General features: G+C 38.0%; 1 protein-coding gene across 2 annotated transcripts; it reads left to right on the top strand.

Moving 5' to 3' along the window:
• On the top strand, positions 3203–17975 carry PCDH18 (protocadherin 18). 2 transcript variants are annotated; one of them, XM_005691246.3, is made up of 4 exons: positions 3203–6116; positions 6926–7011; positions 7101–7264; positions 16020–17975. In XM_005691246.3, exons 1-4 carry the CDS (start codon positions 3630–3632, stop codon positions 16685–16687), a joined length of 3405 nt encoding a protein of 1134 aa, XP_005691303.1. In that variant the 5' UTR covers positions 3203–3629; the 3' UTR covers positions 16688–17975. The 2 variants fall into 2 exon arrangements, with proteins under 2 accessions (XP_005691303.1, XP_005691302.1); XM_005691245.3 differs by having other exon boundaries at positions 6923–7011.

The raw sequence follows: 24274 nt of genomic DNA, 5'->3' as shown, positions 1-24274 counted from the left end.
GACTCTTTACCCACTGAGCCACAAGGGAAGTACCTTCAGTAGGAAAGAAACCATTAAAGATTCAGAATTATAAAGCTTTGTTTTTGCTGGGCTTCCCTGGTGGCTCAGACAATAAAGAATCTTCCTGCAATGCAGGAGACCCTGGTTTGATCTCTGGGTCAGGAAGATTTAGAGGAGGAAATGGCTATCCACTCCAGTATTCTTATTTGGAGAATCCCATGGACAGAAGAGCCAAAGTTATCACAAGAAGTGACATGGTAGAAGTGACTGGATATATACCCTATGCCAGCTGGTGTCTTTTCTCTAGGTCTAGCAATTTTCGGCCGACTTAGGCTGATGAGGTAAAAGGATACTTGTGAATAAAATATGCACAAGAGGATGGAAGTAGCTGAGCTTCTCCTCCAGGAACTGGAGTGGCTATCATCACTTAGAGTGCCACAGTCCTCAAGAGAAGAAGCCCTCTTCTTTCTTGTCAACAAAGGCCTCCATGTCACACGAGTTTGGACACTAAGGAACATTCCAGCACTGCTTCATCACTAGGATATCTAAGAAGTTGTTTCAGGGTCTATCACTTTTTCATGACTTTGTAAAATTCAAGAAGAAAATTAAATCCAATCATCGTTAGATAACAACTAACAGAAGTTTATCAGTTTTCTTCCCCTGACACAAACCCTTTCATAAACAGCAAGGGATATGAGGGACAGACTTCTTTTTTTTTTGGATTTTCTATTCAGGGCTACCAAATAAGGACATTTTGAATTGCTGGAACTCATCAAAAGTTCGAAGGAAAGATTTAGTTTCTATTTTGTACTTTTTGAAAACAAGTTTGAAAAAACAGAGTAATATACACTAAGGAGAAATCAAAAGCAAAATACTATCATGTAGGTATATATATAATTTCTCAGGGAGAGACTATCCAGCTGAAAATGAAGCAGTATTTGGTAAGGATGATACAACAAGAGAAAAAAGCCCTCCTGCATGAAAGGATTCAACGTTCTTTAATGATTTACTCATGGAAACGCATTTCTTATGAGTTTATATTAATTTCTAATCAATTTCAAATATTTCAGTAAGTTACTTCTGAAGCTTTTTTTCACAACAGTTAATTCTGTTCAAGCTCACTGTCAGAAATAAGTGAAAGATTTTTAAGATATTTTTACTTTTCAAGCATAGGAAAAATGTCTTTTACATTAAGATAATCAAAATCATTGCTCTTGGGGTATTGGGAAGTAGACTTACCAAATCCAAAAAGAAAACTCTCCTAGAACTAATAGAATTAGATTACCTTTGAATTTTCACCCCAACTTTGAATAGTCACTAATTCTTTTCTTTGCTCTTTTGGTGTCTGCAAAGGGGTTCACTAAAGCCTGAATTGATATAACTATTGGCTCAGATTGTTAGAGATCTAGGACAGATGGCTATGGGTTTCTAAAGTCCCAGTTGGTTGTGGTAGGTTTCCTAGTTTTGCTATAGGGTTTGGGATCAGCAATTTGAAAGGGCTACAAACTTGTAAAACAGTATTATTCATGGGGGCAGAATGTTCATCAGCGTGACCCAGTACTAAATACATTCATTATAGGCATTTCTATTCTGCACAATTTGCCACACAGCACTGGTTTCTGGAGGGGGGAGAAAAAGACAATGGCTTATAAAATGCTTTTGAATGCCTAAAAAGAAGGAGAATTCACGCTGAGACTCCTCTGCTTTCTTTTTTGGAAAGAATCTTCTTAGTTACTGTAGCTGAGCTCTGCTGAGAGTAAGCAAAGTGGAAAAATCAGAAAATTACTTTTTTTATATGTTTCTAGGGGGCAAAAGAGAGAGTGGGAGAAAATAAATGGGAAAAAAGTGACAGTGAGATTATGTGAAACAGCAAATATGCAAGTGGATGAAGACAGCTGAGGAATAATGCAAGAGGTATGAAAAAAAGCATTAAGAATACAGCCATGATGATAAACTTAAAAGGAATTGCAGAGCAGAAAGAACATCATAAATAATCATATTTTCAAATAAGAATACCATATCAGTTTCTGTGACCTGGATAGAGCACAAGACTCCCATGATATTTCCTTAGCATTTTGATGCACACAAAATGCAATTTTCAGCTCAGGCATCTTATTTTTCAATGTAAACAAGCTTTGGGTTTTTAAAATACAAATCCTAAAAAGTGTTTTCATAAATAATACATATATTTTAAAAATTTGACTTGTAAATTTCTGAGTCCGTGTCCCCCCAGTATTCATTGTGAAGATTCACCATGTATAGATAGTCTAGTATTTTTTCCATAGAAATTGACATGCTAAACCATGAAATGTCTTTTACCAAAGGTAAATAGGATTTTTTGAAGTACAGGGCAAAGAAATATCATAGCCAATTTTGGCCAAACTCCAGGCAAAAAGTGTTATAAGGTAGAACTATATTGTTAATTAGTTTCGAATCTTAAGGTGTTCCTTTAAATCTTGCTAATTAAGAGAAATCAAGAGTGGAAAATAGCCTTTTTCTTATCTTCAAAGAATAAAGATGAAAGAAAAACAGAAAATGAAACCTCTTTACTAGTTCTGTTCTTTAAAACAGAGCACAAGAAAATCTGCTTGTGCTCACAAAAGGAGAAAGACCCAAGTATTTACAGAGGGGGAGGGGAAGGAGGCGGGCAAACAAGCCTAATTAGAAGCAAGTTTTCAAATTTTATTAAATTCCTCCACCAAAAAAATGCACTCAGAGGTATTTTAAGTTAAACCAGTACTTAAGGACTATGAAAAGCAAGATGATTACATGTTTGCGGAAGAAGAAAGGGCAATTAAGAAAACCAGGGCAATTTAAAATACCAAATAAATAAAGGCGACCAGAAGTTGATTTAAAGTTTTTCTTCTGTAATTTGTCTCTCCTTTGTCGTGGCACGCTCAGAGAAAGTGAATGCAGTAGATGCCGAGGAGGAAGGGAGAGGGGTGGAGGAAGGCAGGAGCAGTCACGGAGCCTCCCGCATCCTGCTCCCCCAGCCCCCACCGGCCCTGCTCTCCCAGGCTCGCTCTCTCCCGCGCCCCCAGCCCCCGCCCCCCAGCCCTCCCCGTCTCTCTCCTTCTCCCACCCTCCTCTCCAGTCTGCCCAGCCCTCGCTTTGGGGACTCCATCAGCTTTTGATTTGGAAGGACGCTGATTGGCTGGAAGCGATTCAACACACGCCGGGCCAGAGAGCTTTGTCTGAGTTGAAGTGAAGTTGTACAGATTTTAGACTGGAGTCAGCAATCACGGGCGTTTAGTCTGCAGCCGAGCAGAGAAAGGGAGAGAGAATCACTCGGGAAAGATCCATTGCGGACTCTGCCGGCACCCTGCAATAGATGGATTCCGACTACACAAGGGGGAAAACGCGGAGGTGACACTCTTCTTTGCCTGCCAAGAGGACGAACGGCCAAACAAATGCAAGGGCTGGACTCCATGCCGGTAATATCTGGAAGGCGTGACACGGTGTGTATAAAGCAAAAGTTTGAGAGCTGTTAATTGCTGTGCTGTGTTATTAAGAGACGCTTTCAAGTTTCCGGTACCAAATATAGCTTAGCTTTAAGTTGCCAAAGGAAGTTGAGGGGATTGGTTTTCTGTTTTAACTTGCTCTGTGAGCGGAATCTCATAAACTGACCGATGTACCAAATGAATGCTAAAATGCACTTTACGTTTGTTTTTGCACTCTTGGTGGTGTCTTTCAACTTGGATGTGCTGGGCAAGAATTTGAAATACAGGATTTATGAGGAGCAGAGGGTTGGATCGGTAATTGCAAGACTATCAGAGGATGTGGCTGATGTGTTAGTTAAGCTACCTAATCCTTCTACTGTTCGCTTCCGAGCCATGCAACGGGGAAATTATCCTCTACTCGTGGTCAACGAGGATAACGGGGAAATCAGCATAGGATCAAAAATTGACCGCGAGCAACTATGCCAGAAAAACTTGAACTGTTCCATTGAGTTTGATGTGATCACTCTGCCCACTGAGCATCTGCAGCTTTTCCATATTGAAGTTGAAGTGCTGGATATTAATGACAATTCGCCCCAGTTTTCAAGATCTCTCATACCTATTGAGATTTCAGAAAGCGCGGCCGTGGGGACCCGTATCCCTCTAGACAGTGCATTTGATCCAGATGTTGGGGAAAATTCCCTCCACACGTACTCTCTCTCTGCCAATGATTTTTTTAATATCGAGGTTCGAAGCAGGACTGATGGAGCGAAGTATGCAGAACTCATAGTGGTCAGAGAGCTGGATCGGGAACTGAAGTCAAGCTATGAGCTTCAGCTCACCGCCTCCGACATGGGGGTGCCTCAGAGGTCTGGCTCATCCATACTAAAAATCAGTATTTCAGACTCTAATGACAACAGCCCTGCTTTTGAGCAGCAGTCTTATATAATACAACTCTTAGAAAACTCCCCTGTTGGCACTTTGCTCCTTGATCTGAATGCCACTGATCCAGATGAGGGCGCTAATGGGAAAATTGTCTATTCCTTCAGCAGTCATGTGTCTCCCAAAATTATAGAGACTTTTAAGATTGATTCAGAAAGAGGACATTTGACTCTTTTCAAGCAGGTGGATTATGAAATCACCAAATCCTATGAGATTGATGTTCAGGCTCAAGATTTGGGTCCAAATTCAATCCCAGCACATTGCAAAATTATAATTAAGGTTGTGGATGTTAATGACAATAAACCTGAAATTAGCATAAACCTCATGTCCCCTGGAAAAGAAGAAATTTCTTATATTTTTGAAGGGGATCCTATTGACACATTCGTTGCCTTGGTCAGGGTTCAGGACAAGGATTCTGGGCTGAATGGAGAAATAGTTTGTAAGCTTCATGGACATGGTCACTTTAAACTTCAGAAGACTTATGAAAACAATTATTTAATCTTGACGAATGCCACGCTGGATAGAGAAAAGAGATCTGAATACAGTTTGACTGTAATCGCTGAGGACAAGGGGACACCCAGTCTCTCTACAGTAAAACATTTTACTGTTCAAATCAATGATATAAATGACAATCCACCCCACTTCCAGAGAAGTCGATATGAATTTGCAATCTCAGAGAATAACTCACCCGGGGCATATATCACCACCGTTACAGCCACAGATCCTGATCTTGGAGAAAATGGGCAAGTGACATACACCATTTTGGAGAGTTTTATCCTGGGAAGTTCCATAACTACATATGTAACCGTTGACCCATCTAATGGAGCCATCTACGCCCTCAGAATCTTTGACCATGAGGAGGTGAGTCAGATCACTTTTGTGGTCGAAGCAAGAGATGGTGGAAGTCCAAAGCAACTTGTAAGCAATACCACAGTTGTGCTCACCATCATTGATGAAAATGACAATGTCCCTGTGGTTATAGGGCCTGCACTGCGCAATAACACGGCAGAAATCTCCATCCCCAAAGGGGCTGAAAGCGGCTTTCATGTCACAAGAATTAGGGCAATTGACAGAGACTCTGGTGTGAATGCAGAACTCAGCTGCTCCATAGTAGCAGGTAATGAGGAGAATATCTTTGTAATTGATCCACGATCATGTGACGTCCATACCAACGTAAGCATGGAATCTGTTCCCTACACAGAATGGGAGCTCTCAGTTGTCATCCAGGACAAAGGCAATCCTCAGCTGCATACCAAAGTCCTTCTGAAGTGTGTGATCTTTGAATATGCAGAGTCGGTGACAAGTACAGCAATGACCTCAGTAAGCCAGGCACCCTTGGATGTCTCCATGATTATAATCATTTCCTTAGGAGCAATTTGTGCAGTGTTGTTGGTTATTATGGTGCTGTTTGCAACCAGGTGTAACCGAGAAAAAAAAGACACTAGATCCTACAACTGCAGGGTAGCAGAATCGACATACCAGCATCACCCCAAAAGACCCTCCAGGCAGATCCACAAAGGGGACATCACATTGGTGCCTACCGTTAACGGCACCCTGCCCATCAGATCTCATCACAGGTCATCTCCGTCTTCATCTCCCACCTTAGAAAGAGGGCAAATGGGCAGCCGGCAGAGTCACAACAGTCACCAGTCCCTCAACAGTTTGGTGACCATCTCATCAAACCACGTGCCAGAGAATTTCTCATTAGAACTCACCCATGCCACCCCTGCTGTTGAGGTAAGATCACACCCTGCACCTATTAACTGACACACTCAGTTGTTAGTGGTCAGAAGATTGTCTATGCCTTAGTTTTTAAATGTGTCCATTACTAAGTAACAGTACTAACAAAATGGAAATTAAATAGGACGCACGTTACCTTATATAGATAAAGCAAATATACACACCTCAGCATGCTGGTCTTAAGTTTTTCATAAAGAATCTGCTTGCATGTGCTATGTGTAATGTCGAAAAGTAAATGTGAAGCTAGCAAAGGACTATCTAATTAGAGTCCCCTTATCCTCAGACTATGATACTTCAAGCCAGAAACAAAGGGGCTTGCTCTAATTCTCATAGTTATGGTCTCTAAGAAAAATTTAAAAATGGAGGCTTCCAGAATCCCATCCCAGTGCATGTGTATTTGTTCAACTTTTGAAATTTTTCTGACATTATTTTGACTACATGTGTTTTACAGCATTTCCCATGTATTTTTACAGCATTTCCCATGTATTTTTATAACTGATCACTTTAACCTGAACAATAAAATAAAGATAATCAGTCATTGCTTAAATAAAGGAATCCCCTTTCAAAAAGAAAATGTCAGCTGTATGATAACATCTAAATCTCTCTGGGACTTATTTCATTTCTGTTTGGTGGCTTGGTTGCATGGTCTATCAGAGTCTAGCATGTGTGGGTCTTTGAAATGAAGATAATTTGTTCAATTAATTAGGATGAAGTAGTGAGTAGTAACTGTAGTTGCTTGCTTAAAGCTTTTGAGTATTGGGGGATTTGTGTCCAGGAATCAATACAGTCTGTTTGGTTTCCAGCAGGTCTCCCAGCTTCTTTCAATGCTTCACCAGGGACAGTATCAGCCAAGGCCAAGTTTTAGAGGAAACAAATATTCCAGGAGCTATAGGTATGAATGACCCTCCTGTTACCTATTATATCTCCAATAACCTAATGCTGAAGAGTAAAATCTATACTTTCCCTGACTTCTCTTTCTAGATATGCCCTTCAAGACATGGACAAATTTAGCTTGAAAGACAGTGGCCGTGGTGACAGTGAAGCAGGAGACAGTGATTATGATCTGGGGCGAGATTCTCCAATAGACAGGCTGCTGGGTGAAGGATTCAGTGATCTGTTTCTTACAGATGGAAGAATTCCAGCAGGTAAGAGTGTGGTGATAGATAAATCCTTATTTTCAGGTCTACTGCCCCAGTGGGAGTGAGTGGTTTCTCCCATGCTTTTATTTTTTCTTTGTACTAAAGTAGCTATATGCACACTATCAGTAATGAACATAAATTGAAACAATTTTATATTGTTTAATTAAAATTCATAGTAAGCAGTTGGTAGAGAAAGGGAATAAACAGGAAAGCTTAAGAGGACAAGAAGGAAGGAGTGGGGAGAGGAGGATAAAAAACCACACCACTTCCCTCCTCTTTCTCCCTCATCCACGACTGCCATAGGGCACTCGAGCAATTCCGTCAAATTACTGGGTGGCTGTTTTTTATTCAGACAGCCTGTTTTGGTGCCTAGTGGTAAGCAGGACTATAATTTGGAGGACACATTTCCTGTGATGGGAACCAACTCACATAATCAGAGATGAAAATACTCTAGGGAATGGTATACTTCAATCACTAAAAATAGGCAAAAGAATGCATCTTTGTAGGTGGCAAGCATGGAATATTTTTTGCCACCTTTCATTTTATGTCTCCACTGTAATGAAGGAGGGGCAAGAGTCCAAGAGGGGAATTTATACGTACACAGCTAGATGGAGGAGACCCTATTAAGTTGTGAGCCACGTTTTCCTTAGAGTCCCTCCTCTCTAATCCTACAGTAGAAACTCTCAGATCCAGCTGAGTAAATACTGACTGCCTCACCGTAGCAACCCTGTTACTAAAGACTATAATATTAGATCAACCCTTCAGAACCTATTTCTTTGGCTACTTATATTTCTAAATTCCACTGAATGTTGATCAAATAACTGCCACTTGATAAATGAATAAATGAAGTGATAAATGAAAGAAAAGGAGAACAAAACTGTATTACCTGTATGAGTCCATGAACAACTGTTTCCTAAATACAGATAAATAAGATAGTTTAGGAAATAGACCTGAGGGAGCTTCAGAGAGCCACCGAAACTCAGTGGAAATCAGTAAATAGAAATGCTAGCTCTCGTAAACTGTAGTCGTAATGGTGGCAGCAGCTGCAGGAGTATTAATCCAGGCAGTCACAGTCACAGTTACCAGTGATGCCCCAGTGCTTCCTCTGGGCTCATGAGTTCAGGACCTGCACTCCCTCTCCCAGCACCCTGGCATAGCAATTAGTGGTGATGCTAGTCACAGTAGTGTTCTTTTTTTTTTTTTTTTTTAAGATTTGAAAACAGAAGCTTATAAAGGTTTAAAAAAAAAAGTATACAAAATCAAGCAATTTGTATATTTTAGAGGTGAGATTTGAACCCATGCCTCTACTCATAAACACAAATCTATCAAGAATAATATAAAGTAAGTTTGCTGTTGTTGTTGTTTTTAATACCTTGAGAGGCGTATTTGTTTTGCCTTTCTAAAGTCTTACTACCTGTCTGAGAACCAATGGAATGCTGCTTATTTAATTATGCTATTACTGTAATAGATACTGCATTTCTGACAAGATGATGTATGGGGAGGACTTCTAGTGGCATTAAGGGCTACAATCAATGTTCACTGAAAGCTGATACACAATCACTCATGGTGGGGGTTATTTGTTTGTTTTTGTTAAATTCATAAATTCTCTAGACCAATTTAAAGAGAAATTCTTGAAAAAACTAGTGGAATATATATGGCCTCAGACAATTTGCTCATAGAGAAACAGTTTTGTTATTCTTATCCATGCAATGAAAAAGTTGGCTGAATTTCTATGATTCTATAATACTGATGGAACTCAAATTTTGAATATTGATCCCTAATTTTCAATAATATAATTACCCAACTTAAATTATTTCATAAAATGGAAACATATCATGGGTATAATACCAATATTTCCTAAGTGATTTTTTCAATTGTAGAAAGTTGACTCATTGACACAATTCATTTATCACTATAGTTAAAAGTATAACTACCCCTGCTTGGATAACCTTGCTGGGCCCAAATGATGCCTAAAGTCCTTTTTTAACTCAGAAATTCTCTAATTCAATAACTAATCATGGTCTAATTTTTTTTTTAAAAAAGTTCACAACTCCTCTTTCATTCTAGCCTATATTTTCAAAGTCACCACTGCCAGGTATGTTCATGGCAGGAGAGTTATCTAATGCTTGAATTAAAGAATAAAGGATAATTGGGGAAATAATAGGTGGATATTGATAAACTCTAGATACTAGAGCCTTATTTAGTGAGTGACTTTAGACTCCTCCTAAGTCACATTTCTTTTGAAAGTTAGAGGCTCATTTTTATATTACCATTTAATAACACCAGTTAATATGTAGACAAGTCTTTAAAAAGGAATTCCACAAAATTATACTTAATCTAGGTGTGTGGTGGGAGAGCTCTTTTGCTAGGCCATGTAACTGTATTTTAATAGATTGTATTACAATACATACACTTCTACCTTATTAGCTTCTTGTCTCTATGTGGGGTATTGTAGAAACTATTCTAGAGGGGGAGCCTGGTGAGCTGCCATCTATGGGGTTGCACAGAGCCGGACATGACTGAAGCAACTTAGCGGTAGCAGCAGCATTCTAGAGGCACATTGCACCAGGAAGTCACTAATGATCCATAAAATATCTTAAGCTTTTTGTATGCTTGGCTAGTATAGAAATGTGCATAATCAAATATCTATACTTAATTATCACCATCATTCTGATGATACATTACCCATATTCTGGTTTATTCTTCACATTTGCAGTTTCTTTCAACACATTAGTGTGTTTAAGTTTTGCTTTGTAAACTTTGTATTCCCAGGAAATATTCCAAGTAGAAAAACATGTTAAGTTCACATCTGAATGCCATTAACGGAAATCAGCACAATTTTTTTTAAGCATGGATATTTTTAGGATTTCAGTGTCTTATTCCAACTGTTTTTTTCTGCATTAGACTGTGATCAAATATAGATTATGTTATATTGCTTTGCCTGCCAACAGGGTCATTTCTGGTCATTCATTCTATTAATTCATTCCAATAATTCCCACAGGAGGACTCTGCATTCTGAACAGTAAAGTCAGCATGCATTTTTGTCTGTTGGCTCATGTTTGTCAACATACTTTCTTCCTTACTCATTCAACTTTGAATTACAACTCTACACAAATGCTTGCAAAATCTCCTGCCAGGATGTCTTTGCGATACTCCTTGACTGAGCTCATCTCATTTTTTTTTTTTTAGCATTGTAACATCTAGATTATTTAATTCAAACATTCCTTTTTAATTCTATGTCCTCTCCATTCTCATGGCTGGTACCCTACTTCTGGTTGCTTTTCTGTATCAGCACATGAAGTGATATTCACTCTCCAATAGCTTCTTCCTTTTTCAAACCTTTCTTTCATACAGCTTGAACAACTTTTTCAGAAATGGCAACCCACTCCAGTGTTCTTGCCTGGAGAATCCCAGGGATGGGGGAGCCTGGTGAGCTGCCATCTATGGGGTTGCACAGAGTCGGACACGACTGAAGTGACTTAGCAGCAGCAGTTCAAAAACAGTAACTGACTTTTGTTTTCCGGCAACACCTAATTCAGCTGTTTGTCTTGACATTTCAAGGCCAGTGAAATCCAGTCTTAGCTTATTAAATTTATTATTTTTTTTATCTTTTGCAAAAGGCAGGGTCATTTCTACATAACACAGCAATCCTTCACTAATGTTCATGTTTCTACTTGAAAAATTAGCTTGTCTTTACTTTGTCTATCTAAATTCTATTCATCTTTCAAAGTTTGTTTCAAGTTTCTCTTTAACTGCTTCAGCATCCACCTCTACTCTTTTTTTTAAATTTTATTTTTATTGAAGTATGGTTGCTATACAATATTATATGTTATAGGTATATAATACAGTGATTCACAATTTTTAAAAGTTATATTTCACTTATAGTTATATAGAATAGTGGCTAATAGTTTAGAATATAGCTAATAGTTTGTACCTCTTAATCCCTTATCCCTATCTTGCCCTTCCTCTCTTCCCTCTCTCCACTGGTAACCATTAGTTCATTCTCTGTGAGCCTGTTTCTTTTTTGTTATATTCACCAGTTATAGCTTTTAGATTCTGCATGTAAGTGACATCCTACTTTTTTCTTTTTTTTTTTTATATATTGTCTCAGCATCATATAGTTTGACACTTTAGACATCTATGACCTCATTTGTCACACTTGATTATTCTAGTACTGGAAACCATTTGAGGGCGAGGAGCTGTAACACCATTTTACATATGTCAGGCTCTTAATAGATTGATAACTCAATGACTAATGGCTTGATGGAAGTTAGGCATATATTTACCTTCTTATAATCAATGCCTGCTTCCTGTCCTGAATATAAGGTCTAGTACAGAGAGAAAACTCACCATCTTGCTGTGGGAAAACAGAGTTTTCTGTTTCCCCATGACTTTCCCTCCTCAGAGAAAGTTTAATCACCGGACAAGAGCTTTCAAGGAACAAAGGAAGATTGGCCACTTGCACGACTAGCCAAGTCCTGATTCGTTGGATATGGTGTAGAACATCTGTGACACTAAGCTGTATGTACACTGAGAATGATTTCGCACAGTTGAGTCTTGGGGTAAAGGTTGAAAATATCAATGAAATTAAGAAACGCCCCTTCTGTGCCACTGTTCCTCCGTCTCTATTATTTTAGCCTTCCTTATCCCCATTGGGCTTCCCTGGTGGCTCAGAGGTTAAAGTATCTGCCTCTAATGCGGGAGACCTGGGTTCAATCTCTGAGTCAGGAAGATCCCCTGGAGAAGGAAATGGCAACCCACTCCAGTATTCTTGCCTGGAGAATCCCATGGATGGAGGAGACTGGTAGGCTACAGTCCATGGGGTCGCAAAGAGTCGGACACAACTGAGCAGAAAAAAAAAATTATCCCCATTAATATTTATTCATTAATTTTTCATATTTTTTAGTTTCAAAAGTTTATATTAATTTATTATTTTATAACTAAAGCCCAATTTATTTATTGTGAAGTTATAAGATAGCATTCCCTGCCTAAAAATTCCTATGACCAAATTTACTTTTTATACAAACTGTTGTTTTAATTACTCAGATGGTATTGATTGTGATTTTCATTACATTTAGTTCTCTAGAAAGCTGATCATGCTCAGGAGTCTTAGAAGCTTGTGTAATTTTTCTTTTTCTGCCCCCTCATTAAACATAAACAAAACAAATTCGATCAAACAATTAAGACCTTCCCACAGAATTAAGGGCCAGAAAACAACTGAAGAGATGCATTAGGTCTGTTACTCTTCCTTCTAAAAGGATGTGAGTAAGACAATACAGACAGATCTCCTTTCCACTTTCAGAGACTCAGGGAATTAAGGAAAAAATTAATTACCATTTGATAGTTATTTCGGTGCTTAGAAAACCTCATGGCTGTGGAGGTATTCCAGTTACTTTCAACATCTTTTGATTTGTCCGTATATGATAAACAACAATAGTTGGTAAATATCCCCCAATAATAGTAATGCTTGAAGTCAGCACATCTAAATATTTTTTATTCTTGCTGATTTAAATGTCACTTTTCTTCACAGCAAAATAACACAAGGATTCTCAGTATTGCTCTTTCTCTCACCCCATTGTGATTCCCATGGGATTGGCATTCACACTATCCATCATTTTCTGTACCTTGAATTTCTAGCCTTCCTAACAATCAGACATTTTTTCTCATGGTTCTTACTCTCATTTTTGTTCTTCAGCTGACTCCTTCTCTATTAAGAATTGAGACCCAGAATGGATGAGGTATAAGAACAGAATTATCTCCGAGATGCACATGATGAAGAGCAGGGACTTCCACACCTTTGAACAAAGTCCTTTACATCTCCTTTTCTGAAAGGCGACATTTACTCTTCACTTTCTTGTGCATAAGTCTTTTCCAAAATTTTATTTTATTGTATGCTGCTGCTGCTAAGTCGCTTCAGTTGTGTCCAACTCTGTGCGACCCCATAGACGGCAGCCCACTAGGCTCCTCTGTCCCTGGGAGTCTCCAGGCAAGAATACTGGAGTGGGTTGCCATTTCCTTCTCCAATTTTATTGTATCAGTTCAGTTCAGTTCAGTCGCTCAGTCGTTTCTGACTCTTTGCGACCCCATGAATTGCAGCACGCCAGGCCTCCCTGTCCATCACCAACTCCCGGAGTTCACTCAGACTCACGTCCATCGAGTCCATGATGCCATCCAGCCATCTCATCCTTGGTCATCCCCTTTTCCTCCTGCCCCCAATCCCTCCCAGCATCAGACTCTTTTCCAATGAGTCAACTCTTTGCATGAGGTGGCCAAAGTACTGGAGCTTCAGCTTTAGCATCGTTCCTTCCAAAGAAATCCCAGGGTTGATCTCCTTCAGAATGGACTGTGTGGATCTCCTTGCAGTCCAAGGAACTCTCAAGAGTCTTCTCCAACACCACAGTTCAAAAGCATCAATTCTTCGGCGCTCAGCCTTCTTCACAGTCCAACTCTCACATCCATACATGACCACAGGAAAAACCATAGCCTTGACTAGATGGACTTTAGTCGGCAAAGTAATGTCTCTGCTTTTGAATATACTATCTAGATTGGTAATAACTTTTCTTCCAAGGAGTAAGCGTCTTTTAATTTCATGGCTGCAGTCACCATCTGCAGTGATTTTATTGTATAAGAACACTTAATATGGAATCTACTCTATTAACCAAACTTTAGCTGTGTGATATTGTTAACAGTAGGTACAGTGTTTTACAGCAGATCTCTTGAACTTAATCTTTCTTAACTTAAAATTTATGCTTGTTAATTAGCAATTTCCCAGTCTGCCTAAAGCTTGTTAACCACCATTTCATTCCTGGATTCTCTGAATTGGACCATTTTAGATGCCTCAAATACAAGGAATCATGCAGTATGTGTCTTCCTGTAACTAGCTTATTTCACAAAGCTTAGTGTCCTCAAGGTTCATCCACGTTGTCACAATTTAGAGAGTTTCCTTCATGTTTAAGGCTGAATAATATTCCATTGTATGCATATGCTACACTTTCTTTATCCATTCAACAGTTGATAGACGTTTAGTTTGTTTTCACATCTTGGTTATTGTGAGTACTGCTTTCCTAAACAGGGGGAGTGCTGTATCTATTTGAGATCTTGATTTCAATTCTTATGGGTAAATCCAAAAGATGGGATTGCTAGGTCATATGGTGGTTCTCTCTTAATTTTTTGAGTGACCTCCATATTATTTTCCATAGTACCTGCACCACTTACATTCCTAACACCAGTGTACAAACGTTCCAATTCTCCACACTCGCCTCACTTGTTATCCTTTGGGTTTTAAGTGTTTGTGTTTTATTATAGTCATTCTGGTAGATTGGAGGTGATTTCTCATTGTGTGTTTTGATTTGCATTTCCCTGATAATTAGAAAATATGTAGCGAATGCCCAGTCTATACAGACACTTCAGACACTTTACCTAGTGCTGGGGATACAGCAAAAAGCACACTCAACAACTTGCTTCTCTCTGACAGGGGATTTGGCATTGTTCAGGAGTCATCCTTTTTAGCAATAATTTGGAAGATAAATCATTCTTCAGCAGCCAGATCTACAGAATTAGCTCTGAATGTATAAGTATGGCTGATATCAATCCAGTTTTAATTCAAATCTAAGATAATTAGTTTGCATTTTCTGCATACTGTCATTTGAGCTAAAATGAAATCATGATATTGAAAGGACCTAACGATCACTGAAAGAGGTGGATGGTTTGTGGAGTGTATTTTACTTCTTCACATTTCTTGGTGGTTATGTAGTTAATATATTTGCCAAATTTAGAGATTTTTCCCTTCTTCATTTTCCTGGTTTTCTCATATCACTGATTATGTTCTGAGTGTAGCCACTCATATTCCAATGGGGCATCATAACATCTGGAAGAACTAACCAGTGTTTTTTTTTTTTTTTTCATATTCTTCATCTTTTGATAACTTTTCCAACTTTTTGAATTTAAAACCTCTAAAAGATTTCTTCTTAACAGAGTAACTGCAGATGGCTGGTAGTTGAGGATAATTTGCACTGCTGTTTTAAGTAACAAGTCAGTAAATAATCCAGTATATTTTTATGAGAGATTGATAAGTATAATTACTTATTCATTTATTATAGTCTCAGTGCCTCCACTAAAAGTAAAGTAAGTCAGATAGACTACATTATAGAAGGTACTCAAAGGTGTTACTCAAGGCTTATCTGGTAGCATTCTAAAGTTATGGATTTCACCATACACCTCTGGGTTTTCATAGAGTTTATGTTCAGCAAATATTTCATCACTCACACCTTAGCTCTCTTCCAGACATTTTCATTCATAAGTTATCCATCCATTTTCTTATTGCTTGAGAAGCAGATGATATTCCTGAGAAGTACATGAGTCATAATCCTCCTTTCTTATTTGATGGACAAGAAAAAGTATATATACCAGGTCCAGGAGACCTGGGTTCAACCCCTGGGTTGGGAAGATCCCCTGGAGAAAGGAAAGGCTACCCACTCCAGTATTCTGGCCTGGAGAATTCCATGGACTGTATAGTCCATGGGGTCACAAAGGGTCAGACACGACTAAGAGACTTTCACACACATACACTAGGTCCATAAAACCAGCAGTCATATTAAAGTCATAATTATAGTCCATCTAATGTATAAAGTAATAGGTTAGTATCATGATGATGGTTTAAAATTGTGTATTTGAAAAATAAAATAAAATTACGATTTTTTTCTATTATGTTTGAGTCACACGACGCCTAACACTGAATCCCTGTTGCTTTTCTTGAGTACAGCTATGAGGCTGTGCACGGAAGAGTGCAGGGTCCTGGGACACTCCGACCAGTGCTGGATGCCGCCGCTGCCCTCACCCTCCTCGGATTATAGGAGCAACATGTTCATTCCCGGGGAGGAATTCCCAGCACAGCCCCAGCAGCAGCATCCGCATCAGAGTCTTGAGGATGACGTGCAGCCTGTAGACTCTAGTGAGAAGAAGAAGAGCTTTTCCACGTTTGGGAAAGACTCCCCAAGTGAGGAGGACTCTGGGGACACCAGCACGTCCTCTTTGCTCTCGGAAATGAGCAGCGTGTTCCAGCGCCTCTTGCCCCCTTCTCTGGACACCTATTCTGAGTGCAGTGAGATGGACCGGTCCAACTCACTGGAACGCCGGAAGGGACCTTTGCCAGCCAAGACTGTGGGTTACCCACAGGGGGTGGCGGCCTGGGCAGCCAGTACGCATTTTCAAAACCCGACCAACAACTCTGGGCCCCCACTTGGGACTCACTCCAGTGTGCAGCCTTCTTCAAAATGGCTGCCGGCTATGGAGGAGATCCCTGAGAATTACGAAGAGGATGATTTTGACAATGTGCTTAACCACCTCAATGACGGCAAACATGAACTCATGGATGCCAGTGAGCTAGTGGCTGAGATTAACAAACTGCTTCAGGATGTCCGCCAGAGCTAGGAAATGTTGGCAGAGCATTTGTGTTTCCAGGTTTATGGAAATAGGAGACAGCAAAAACCCTGAAAGAACTGGCATTGCCAAATAGTTGCATTTATCATAAATGTGTCTGTGTATATTGAATATTAAATACTGTATTTTCGTATGTACACAATGCAAGTGTGATTATTTTAATCTGTATTTTAAAAATACATTTGTACCTTATATTTATGTGTAATTTAACAGACAAATTTTATTTTTTTACTCCCATGACAAACATGTCTTTCCTAATCATGTAGAAACTAGCCACTGTTTAAATCTGATATAATATTCAACCACAAAGAATAAACGCACTGCTTAGATTAGTTATGTTGGGGAAGAAATTGTTATCCTGTAGGAATAACCCCACTAAAGCATTATTCAATTCTTAGTTCCATTAAGTGATCCATCTTTTTTCATTACCTTTTTTTTTTTAAAGTAAGCATCAGTAAACTGTTTATTTTATTATTGTTATTATTGTTTTTACTGCTCTCTGCTAGTTCTAATAGTTCAATTCTTACAGTAAAATTGAAACATGAAGTGAAATTTTATTTCAGGACTGGGAAGTATCTTTCACAGACAATGATTTAAAGAAATAGGAGTAGAATCAGTTTTTAACTCCCAGGCTCCTACTATTGCAGGGCATCACACTGGCCTGTTCTTAAAAATACTTCTAACGTATTATCATCTACTTATAATCAAGGTAAACAATGAATTTTATTCCATCCTTGTAATATGAGAGGTGTCCCAAGGAAATAGAATCTTGTCCTTTAAATGGATAACAGTGTGTATTTTAACAGCATAAAGTATTCATGGACAAAGACAATTATGTTGGTATACTTCTTAGGGTAGTAAATATACCTGATTTATCCTGAAACTCTTCCATTCAAATCTTCCCCTCTCTTCTAACAATACTTGAACATTTTTATTTTTTGCAATGTTTTTTTGCTATAACTCTTCACTCTTAGCTTTTGTCTCTAGAGCATGATCTCATATTTTTGCTTTTATTTTTAGTATAGAAACATTTATAAAATTACAGTTTTTTACTGCAATTCTGTTTTAGTTGTTGCGTGACAAACGGCAAATTCTTTATTTATTGTGCTGTTATGTCTCTGTGTGGAATGCCTTGGTAAGGGACGTTGGTGTTATGACTGTTCTCATTTATGACCAAGCTTCTATTAATGTTATTTCTATGGATACACTTATCTTGATTGTACTCTCCAGAAAATTTTACTGTCAATGAAAATAAAAGGAAAATTAAAGTAAAGCTAAAGAGCCGTCCATAAATCAGAGTCCTGTTCCTACATATACATTCAAAGTTTTGCAAGAAGCATATCCTTCATAAGAGCGTATTTCAGTGTTGGGTTTTGAATAGTAGAGTGGGAACATTCAATTGGCTTGGCAAACAAGAAAAACTACAATGGAAAAGGAATGGATTTGAGATCTGTAATGGGAATGAAAGTAGTCTACCATATTTCCAACTGATTAAAGAATTTAAATGCATTTGAAGTATAAAGAAAAAATAATAATCAATAGTAACTGCTTGAACATTTTTCAGATTATTTCTCAAAGCTTATTGTGTTACACTGTGTCAGGGAAAAAAGTCTATACCCTTACAGTGTTTCCAAGAGGTGAAAATTTTATCTCCCTTGGTTTACTAGTAGGGAAATGAAAGACTGGAAAAGTTAAATAACCTTAAAATGGCTGACACTCAGGTATTTAAATTCTCAGATGAGTACCACATCATAAAGATATGTTATATCTTTCAAAAGGCACATCTTCCTTTGTAGAAAGGATTGCAATTACAAGTGAAATTTCAGTTTATTTTTCAGCAGGTTATGCATATAAATGCTAACCACACTGAAATACATTTTGCTTTTCAACTTCATTTCCTTTCAGTACGTATTATCATTAAGAAAAAGACTTTTATAATTTCACTGTTTTTAATTTAAAGCATCAACAGTAATTTAAGAAGCAAAGCTGGAAATCAATGTTTGGATGATGTAAAATAAATAAAATGCACTATTGCATTAAATAGAAGACCTTTGTCTATTGTCTATACAGTGAACATTTCATCTCAAATTCCTTGCTTCTCCAACCTCCCTCACTTATTATTACTTCCCGTGCCACAGGTTAAGGATATTAGTGCAAAATTTTTACTTTTCACAGATAATTTCTCAGTGAAGCCTGGAGTATCTGTTTCACCATAGCAACTTAACTCATCAGATTTATATTTTCTCTCTTTTGATATCATGCCCTTCCTCTATTCGAAACAACTAAAAACCACTTAAGGAGATTTCTTTTTCCATTCCTTACTGGATTTCACCTTACTTGATTCCTTTAAATGTTGACTTTACTTGATTCCTCTCAACGTTCTTCAATCATAATCATCCATCAAGGCAATTTTCTTCCAAAAGTGTAATTTGACAGTGAATCTGTTCCTTTTTAAATGCTTATTTATAGGGTGATTAGACAAATCTTCCTTTTAATGCTTGTTTATAGGGTGATTAACAAATCTTTCTTTTAATAAAATACCTGTTTATAGGGTGGATTAGTATTGACTTTCATCAAATTCTTACAAGTTATTAAAATGGTTATTCATTTATCATTTCTTTCTTTCTTGGTACTTAGTAGATGGGGCTTATAACTGTGTTAATCATTTAAATTCTTGTTCATTCCATCACAGTTACATCAGATTTGCCACTTACCAATAGATAACAATTAAGGTAAAAGATGAGTAAGTTATACCATCTTTGGAATCACCAAAGAAGTGTTATTTATGAAAATGAGCTTAGCTTCTTTGTTTCATCCATTTGATACCAGCTAAGGTCAGAAAATATTCAAAACTGAGTTTGAATTACTGACACATTAAAATTCAGGGAAAAGTGGATTTATGTGAAATTTAGTTCTGTGGGTGAAAAATGGATTGCCTGACATAGCAACTTGCAATCTTGCAGGAGCTCACAGAACTAATCCAAAACAATTCAGTCAATTTGCCAAATTACTGAAAAGTTTTGATGTTTCTGTTCCAATTCAATATATCTTGATAACATATCATCACAGTATTGAAGATTAAGGATACACTGAATAGGCAATAAATATCACTATGTAAAATTAAAGCCAAACCATGTGAAAGTCTTAAAGATTTGTGTTGAATTTTTAAAGGGAAAAAACAGTACAAGAACTTTTCTTTTAAAAATGCCTGTATATTGACTTCCTTCATTGCAAGTTAAATTCATAAAGCAAAGCTATCTTATATTTCTAAGCTGTCTTATATATTGTGAAAGTGTAGGTGCCAAACTGATTGTGATCATTTTTAATATGGTAAGTGAAGTGTTTGTAGCTCAGTCATGCATTGGAAAAGGAAATGGCAACCCACTCCAGTGTTCTTGCCTGGAGAATCCCAGGGACAGGGGAGTCTGGTGGGCTGCCATCTATGGGGTCACACAGAGTCGGACACGAGTGAAGCAACTTAGCAGCAGCAGCTGCAGCAGCGTGTCTCTTTAAGATTCCATGTACTGTAGCCTGCCAGGCTCCTTTGTCCATGAGATTCTCCAGGCAAGAACGCTGGAGTTGGGTGCCATTTCCTTCTCCAGGGGATCTTCCCAACCCAGGGATCAAATCTGGGTCTCCTGCATAGGCAGGAAGATTCTTTACCATTGAGCCTCCAGGGAGCCCCTTTAATATATTAGGATGTCTCTAACGTGTGAATGTTAGAAAAAATCCTATGTGGCTACATAACATTTTAGTAAATTTGGACCACTGAAGAGTCACCTCACTCTGTTTAGTTTCTAGAACAAGCAGTAAGTTACTTTTTGGAAATAATTGAATGATACCTAAAGTATTACGTTGCAGTTGAAAAAAAAAATGCCCAATTGTGGTTTCAGCCTTCATCTGTGTAACTGTAGTCATACAGTCAAGTAGATATATTTGTATACCAGGAATAATAAGATCTTTAATATAATGTAAACCAAAAAATAATTAACAGGTAGGCACCATACAATAGATCTGAAAATGATAGTCTATACTTCTCATTAATTTGTATTTTTATTATAAGATAGCTTATACAACTTGTGGAGCTGTTAAAATAATTTTATGGGGCGCTGACATTGCAAAAATTGCCACCAAAATTTACATACATCCTGACTTTTAAAACCGCAAAACACATTCTACCCTGGCACTTTAAAATAATAGTTTTCTATTTCCTTTTATGACTTCTGCAAGTTGCTCTTTATTCTTGTTTGCTTTTTCAGATTTTATCTCTTCAATTTATTTATTTTATGCTTCTCCTCCTTGATAATTTATCCTACTGTCCACATTTTATAGCAATCTTCTCCAAATTTTTGCATGTATATAGTTCTTTATATAACCACCCAGATTTTATCAATTTTTTCTATCTTTTCTTTGTTATTGATATAATAGGGATCATATTTTTGAGGTATGAAGCTAATACCTTTTCATTCTCAATAAACCTTGCTCCTCTGATTCACTAGTTTAATAGCAGGGTAAATTCATATGATTAAGCACAAAGAGGTCATTTTATTTGCTCTCTGTTTTAAATTAAAAGTTTTTGAGTACTTACAGACATACTAGTGTAGAAAACTTTTATTTTATTGAGGGAGGAAGTATTTTTTTCCTAAATATGAAACGCTTCTCTTTATGTACTGAGGGTTAGGCTGGGAAAGGTAAGCTTGGAGTTTTACCAAGTTAAGTGCAAGAAAATGAATATTAAGTAAGGAAGGTCCATAACCATCGAAAGGAAGATAACTTAAGCAATTGTTGAGAGCATAAAGCCCTAGAGGTGAATAAACTGAGAAGGGTCAAATATCAGATGTTTTTGTCTTTATTCCCACCTCCAGTGATCTTCAGAAAAAGCTGTACAACAAAGCAGTACCTTTGGGTCCTGTTTGGGGAAGGTATTTTCCCTTTCCCTGACCCACTCTGTGCAGGAGTGCAGACTTGGAAGGAAGAGGTGCAGGTGTGCCTCTGGGCATCGTTTCTGCTCCTCACTGCCTTTGGATGAACTATAGGAGATTCAGACTTTCTTTCTTATCCAAAACGGGGGAGAAGCTGATGTTATAAACTGTATTTACCTCTCAAAGTACTTTTATCTAAATGAGGAAACTGTTCTAAAATCCTCAGGTGCATTCTTGTTTTATTAAATGGTACATTCTGCAGTTGAAAATAGCTAACCACAAAATATTCTAGGCAGAAAAAGCACAGATTTTCTCTTCAGAAGAAGACCTTTGTGTTAGGTTCCAAATCATCTATTCAACTTGCAGTAAATCTTATTCAATCCAAAAGTGGCATTAAGAATGTTTCAAAAATTCTCACCAGAAAAATATTTTCCAGTCTCTGCCTTGGGGTCTGTATCTCTTCTGCAAACCTATGCCTGGTTGCTGTCAGTGTGGATTTTGTGAACTTCTGCTAGAGATTTTAGTAATTGCCAAAAATGTAGACTGCCAAATATATGACAAGGTTACATGGCAATGAGCAAAGTACCAAAAATCTACAAAGTCCCAACAACGACAACTGACTCATTTCCTCACTGCTTTTTCTCTCTTCCCTTTCTTCTCACTTTCTCCTTGGGTGGCATCTGAGTATACAGGCACTATATAAACCATTCTTTAATTCAACAAATGTTTATTGTGCACTTCATATCAGATACCGATCCAGGTGTTTGTTGAACAAAACAGACAACAAAGACGTGAAAATCACTACACACCTATTAGAGTGGCCAAAATCTGGAACACTAACAATACCAAATGCTGACACAGAGGTGGAGCTACAGAAATTCTCATGCATTGCTGATGAGAATGCAAAGTGGCACTTTGCAAGAGAAAATGGAGTTTCCTACAAAACTAAACATACTTTTACCACAGTGTGTTAGTCACTCAGTTGTGCCCAACTCTTATGTGACCCCATGGACTGTAGCCCACGAGTCTTCTGTGTCCATGGCATTCTTCAGGAAATACTAGAGAGTGTAGCTATTCCCTTCTCCAGGATATCTTCCTGACCTAGGGAGCAAACCTAGGTCTCCTGAACTGCAGGCAGATTCTTACTGTCTGAGCCACCAGGGAAGCCCAGCTACCGGGGAAGCCCATGAGCTAGCAAGTGTGCTCCTTGGCATTTACTCAAAGAAGCTGAAAACTTACGTCCACACAAAAGCCTGCACCCAGATGTTTATGGATGCTTTTCATAGTTGCCAAAACTTAGAAGCAACCAAAGTGCACCTCAGTATGTGAACAGAAAAATAAACTATGGTGCATCCAGGAAATGGAATATTATTCAGTGCTAGAAAGAAATGAGCTACCAAATCATGAAAAGACGTGGAGGAACTTTAAATGTGTATGGTTAGGTGAAAGAAGACAATCTGAAAAGGTCACATACTGCATGACTCCCAACTATATGACATTTCTGAAAAAGACAAATATATGAAGACAGTGAAAAGTCAGTGGTTGCCAGAGGTCTAGTAGCAGAAATGAATGGGTAGAACACAGAGAATTTTTAGTCAGTAAAAATACTCTGTATAATACTATAAAGATGGATATATGTCATTATACATTGTTCCAAACCCACAGAATGTGCAACACCAAGAGTGATGCATAATGTAAACCTTGGACTTTGGGTGATTACAGTATGTCAGTGTAGGTTCATCAATTGTTACAGATGTACCATCTGAGGGATGGTGTTAATGGGGGACTTTCTGCACGTGTGGGTTCACAGGCTGTGCAGAAAATCTCTGTACCTTTCTCTAAGTTGTCCTATTGGCCTGAAACTGGTCTAAACTAACAAAGTATAAAAGTTGGGGGGGGGGAGGCGGTAAATGGCAAAGCCAGCAGAGAGAAAGCCCCAGACTGTAACTGTCATGACAGAGAAGGCCATACACAACACCAGAGCAGACAGACACTTCATATCAGGTAATAATTTTCAACAGGACAGAGAACTGAATAGGGGCCCTGCTTTGTTAACCAACACACCTCCAGCCCCCAAACAGCAGCTGGCCTCTGATATATTCTCAACAAACATTTGTAGAATGCAAGAATGACTGTATGCTTCTCCTTGAACCTGAATGCTAGTACGCAAGAAGGACTGAAAAAACTATTATCACCATTAAACATTCAGTTATGACCCAAGCATGACCCAGGAAACTAAGATAGCGGTAATCAAATAAAATTCAATGTTTTCCCCTAACAGTATGAATTGGAAATCAGGAAAAACTGAGACCAAATATAATTGTTTAAGTCTCTTTTTCATTTTTTTAAAGGAACATTTAGGTATTTTGGAATATTTTGTCCTTATATTTGGGCATTTGTGTTGGGACTGGATGTTGCAGTCTATATCTCAAAGCTGATGCTCCAAAGCCACTCTTATCTGGCAATATGCTTTCAATAAGTCACATGATCAGTGAAAGATCTGGTCTCCACACTTATACTACAATGTTAATAAATACAATAGTAATAGCACAATTGCCTCAAGTGAAGAAAATAATAAAACCTTTAAATTAGAAGAGGAAAACACAGGGGATTTATAATACGAACCATCTGTTTTCTTGTGTCAGTTTTCTACAGA

This window comes from Capra hircus, chromosome 17, assembly GCF_001704415.2.
Source record: "Capra hircus breed San Clemente chromosome 17, ASM170441v1, whole genome shotgun sequence".
NCBI classification, from domain to species: Eukaryota; Metazoa; Chordata; class Mammalia; order Artiodactyla; family Bovidae; genus Capra; species Capra hircus.
Note: the sequence above shows the minus strand (reverse complement) of the source record. Positions and strands in the feature narration are given on the sequence as shown.

Coding starts and splice junctions, on each gene's coding strand:
- PCDH18 (XM_005691245.3), top strand. CDS start 3,630: ATGTACCAAATGAATGCTAAAATGCACTTTACGTTTGTTTTTGCACTC. Junction 6,117..6,922: donor ATGCCACCCCTGCTGTTGAG/GTAAGATCACAC, acceptor TTTGGTTTCCAG/CAGGTCTCCCAGCTTCTTTC. Junction 7,265..16,019: donor AGATGGAAGAATTCCAGCAG/GTAAGAGTGTGG, acceptor TCTTGAGTACAG/CTATGAGGCTGTGCACGGAA.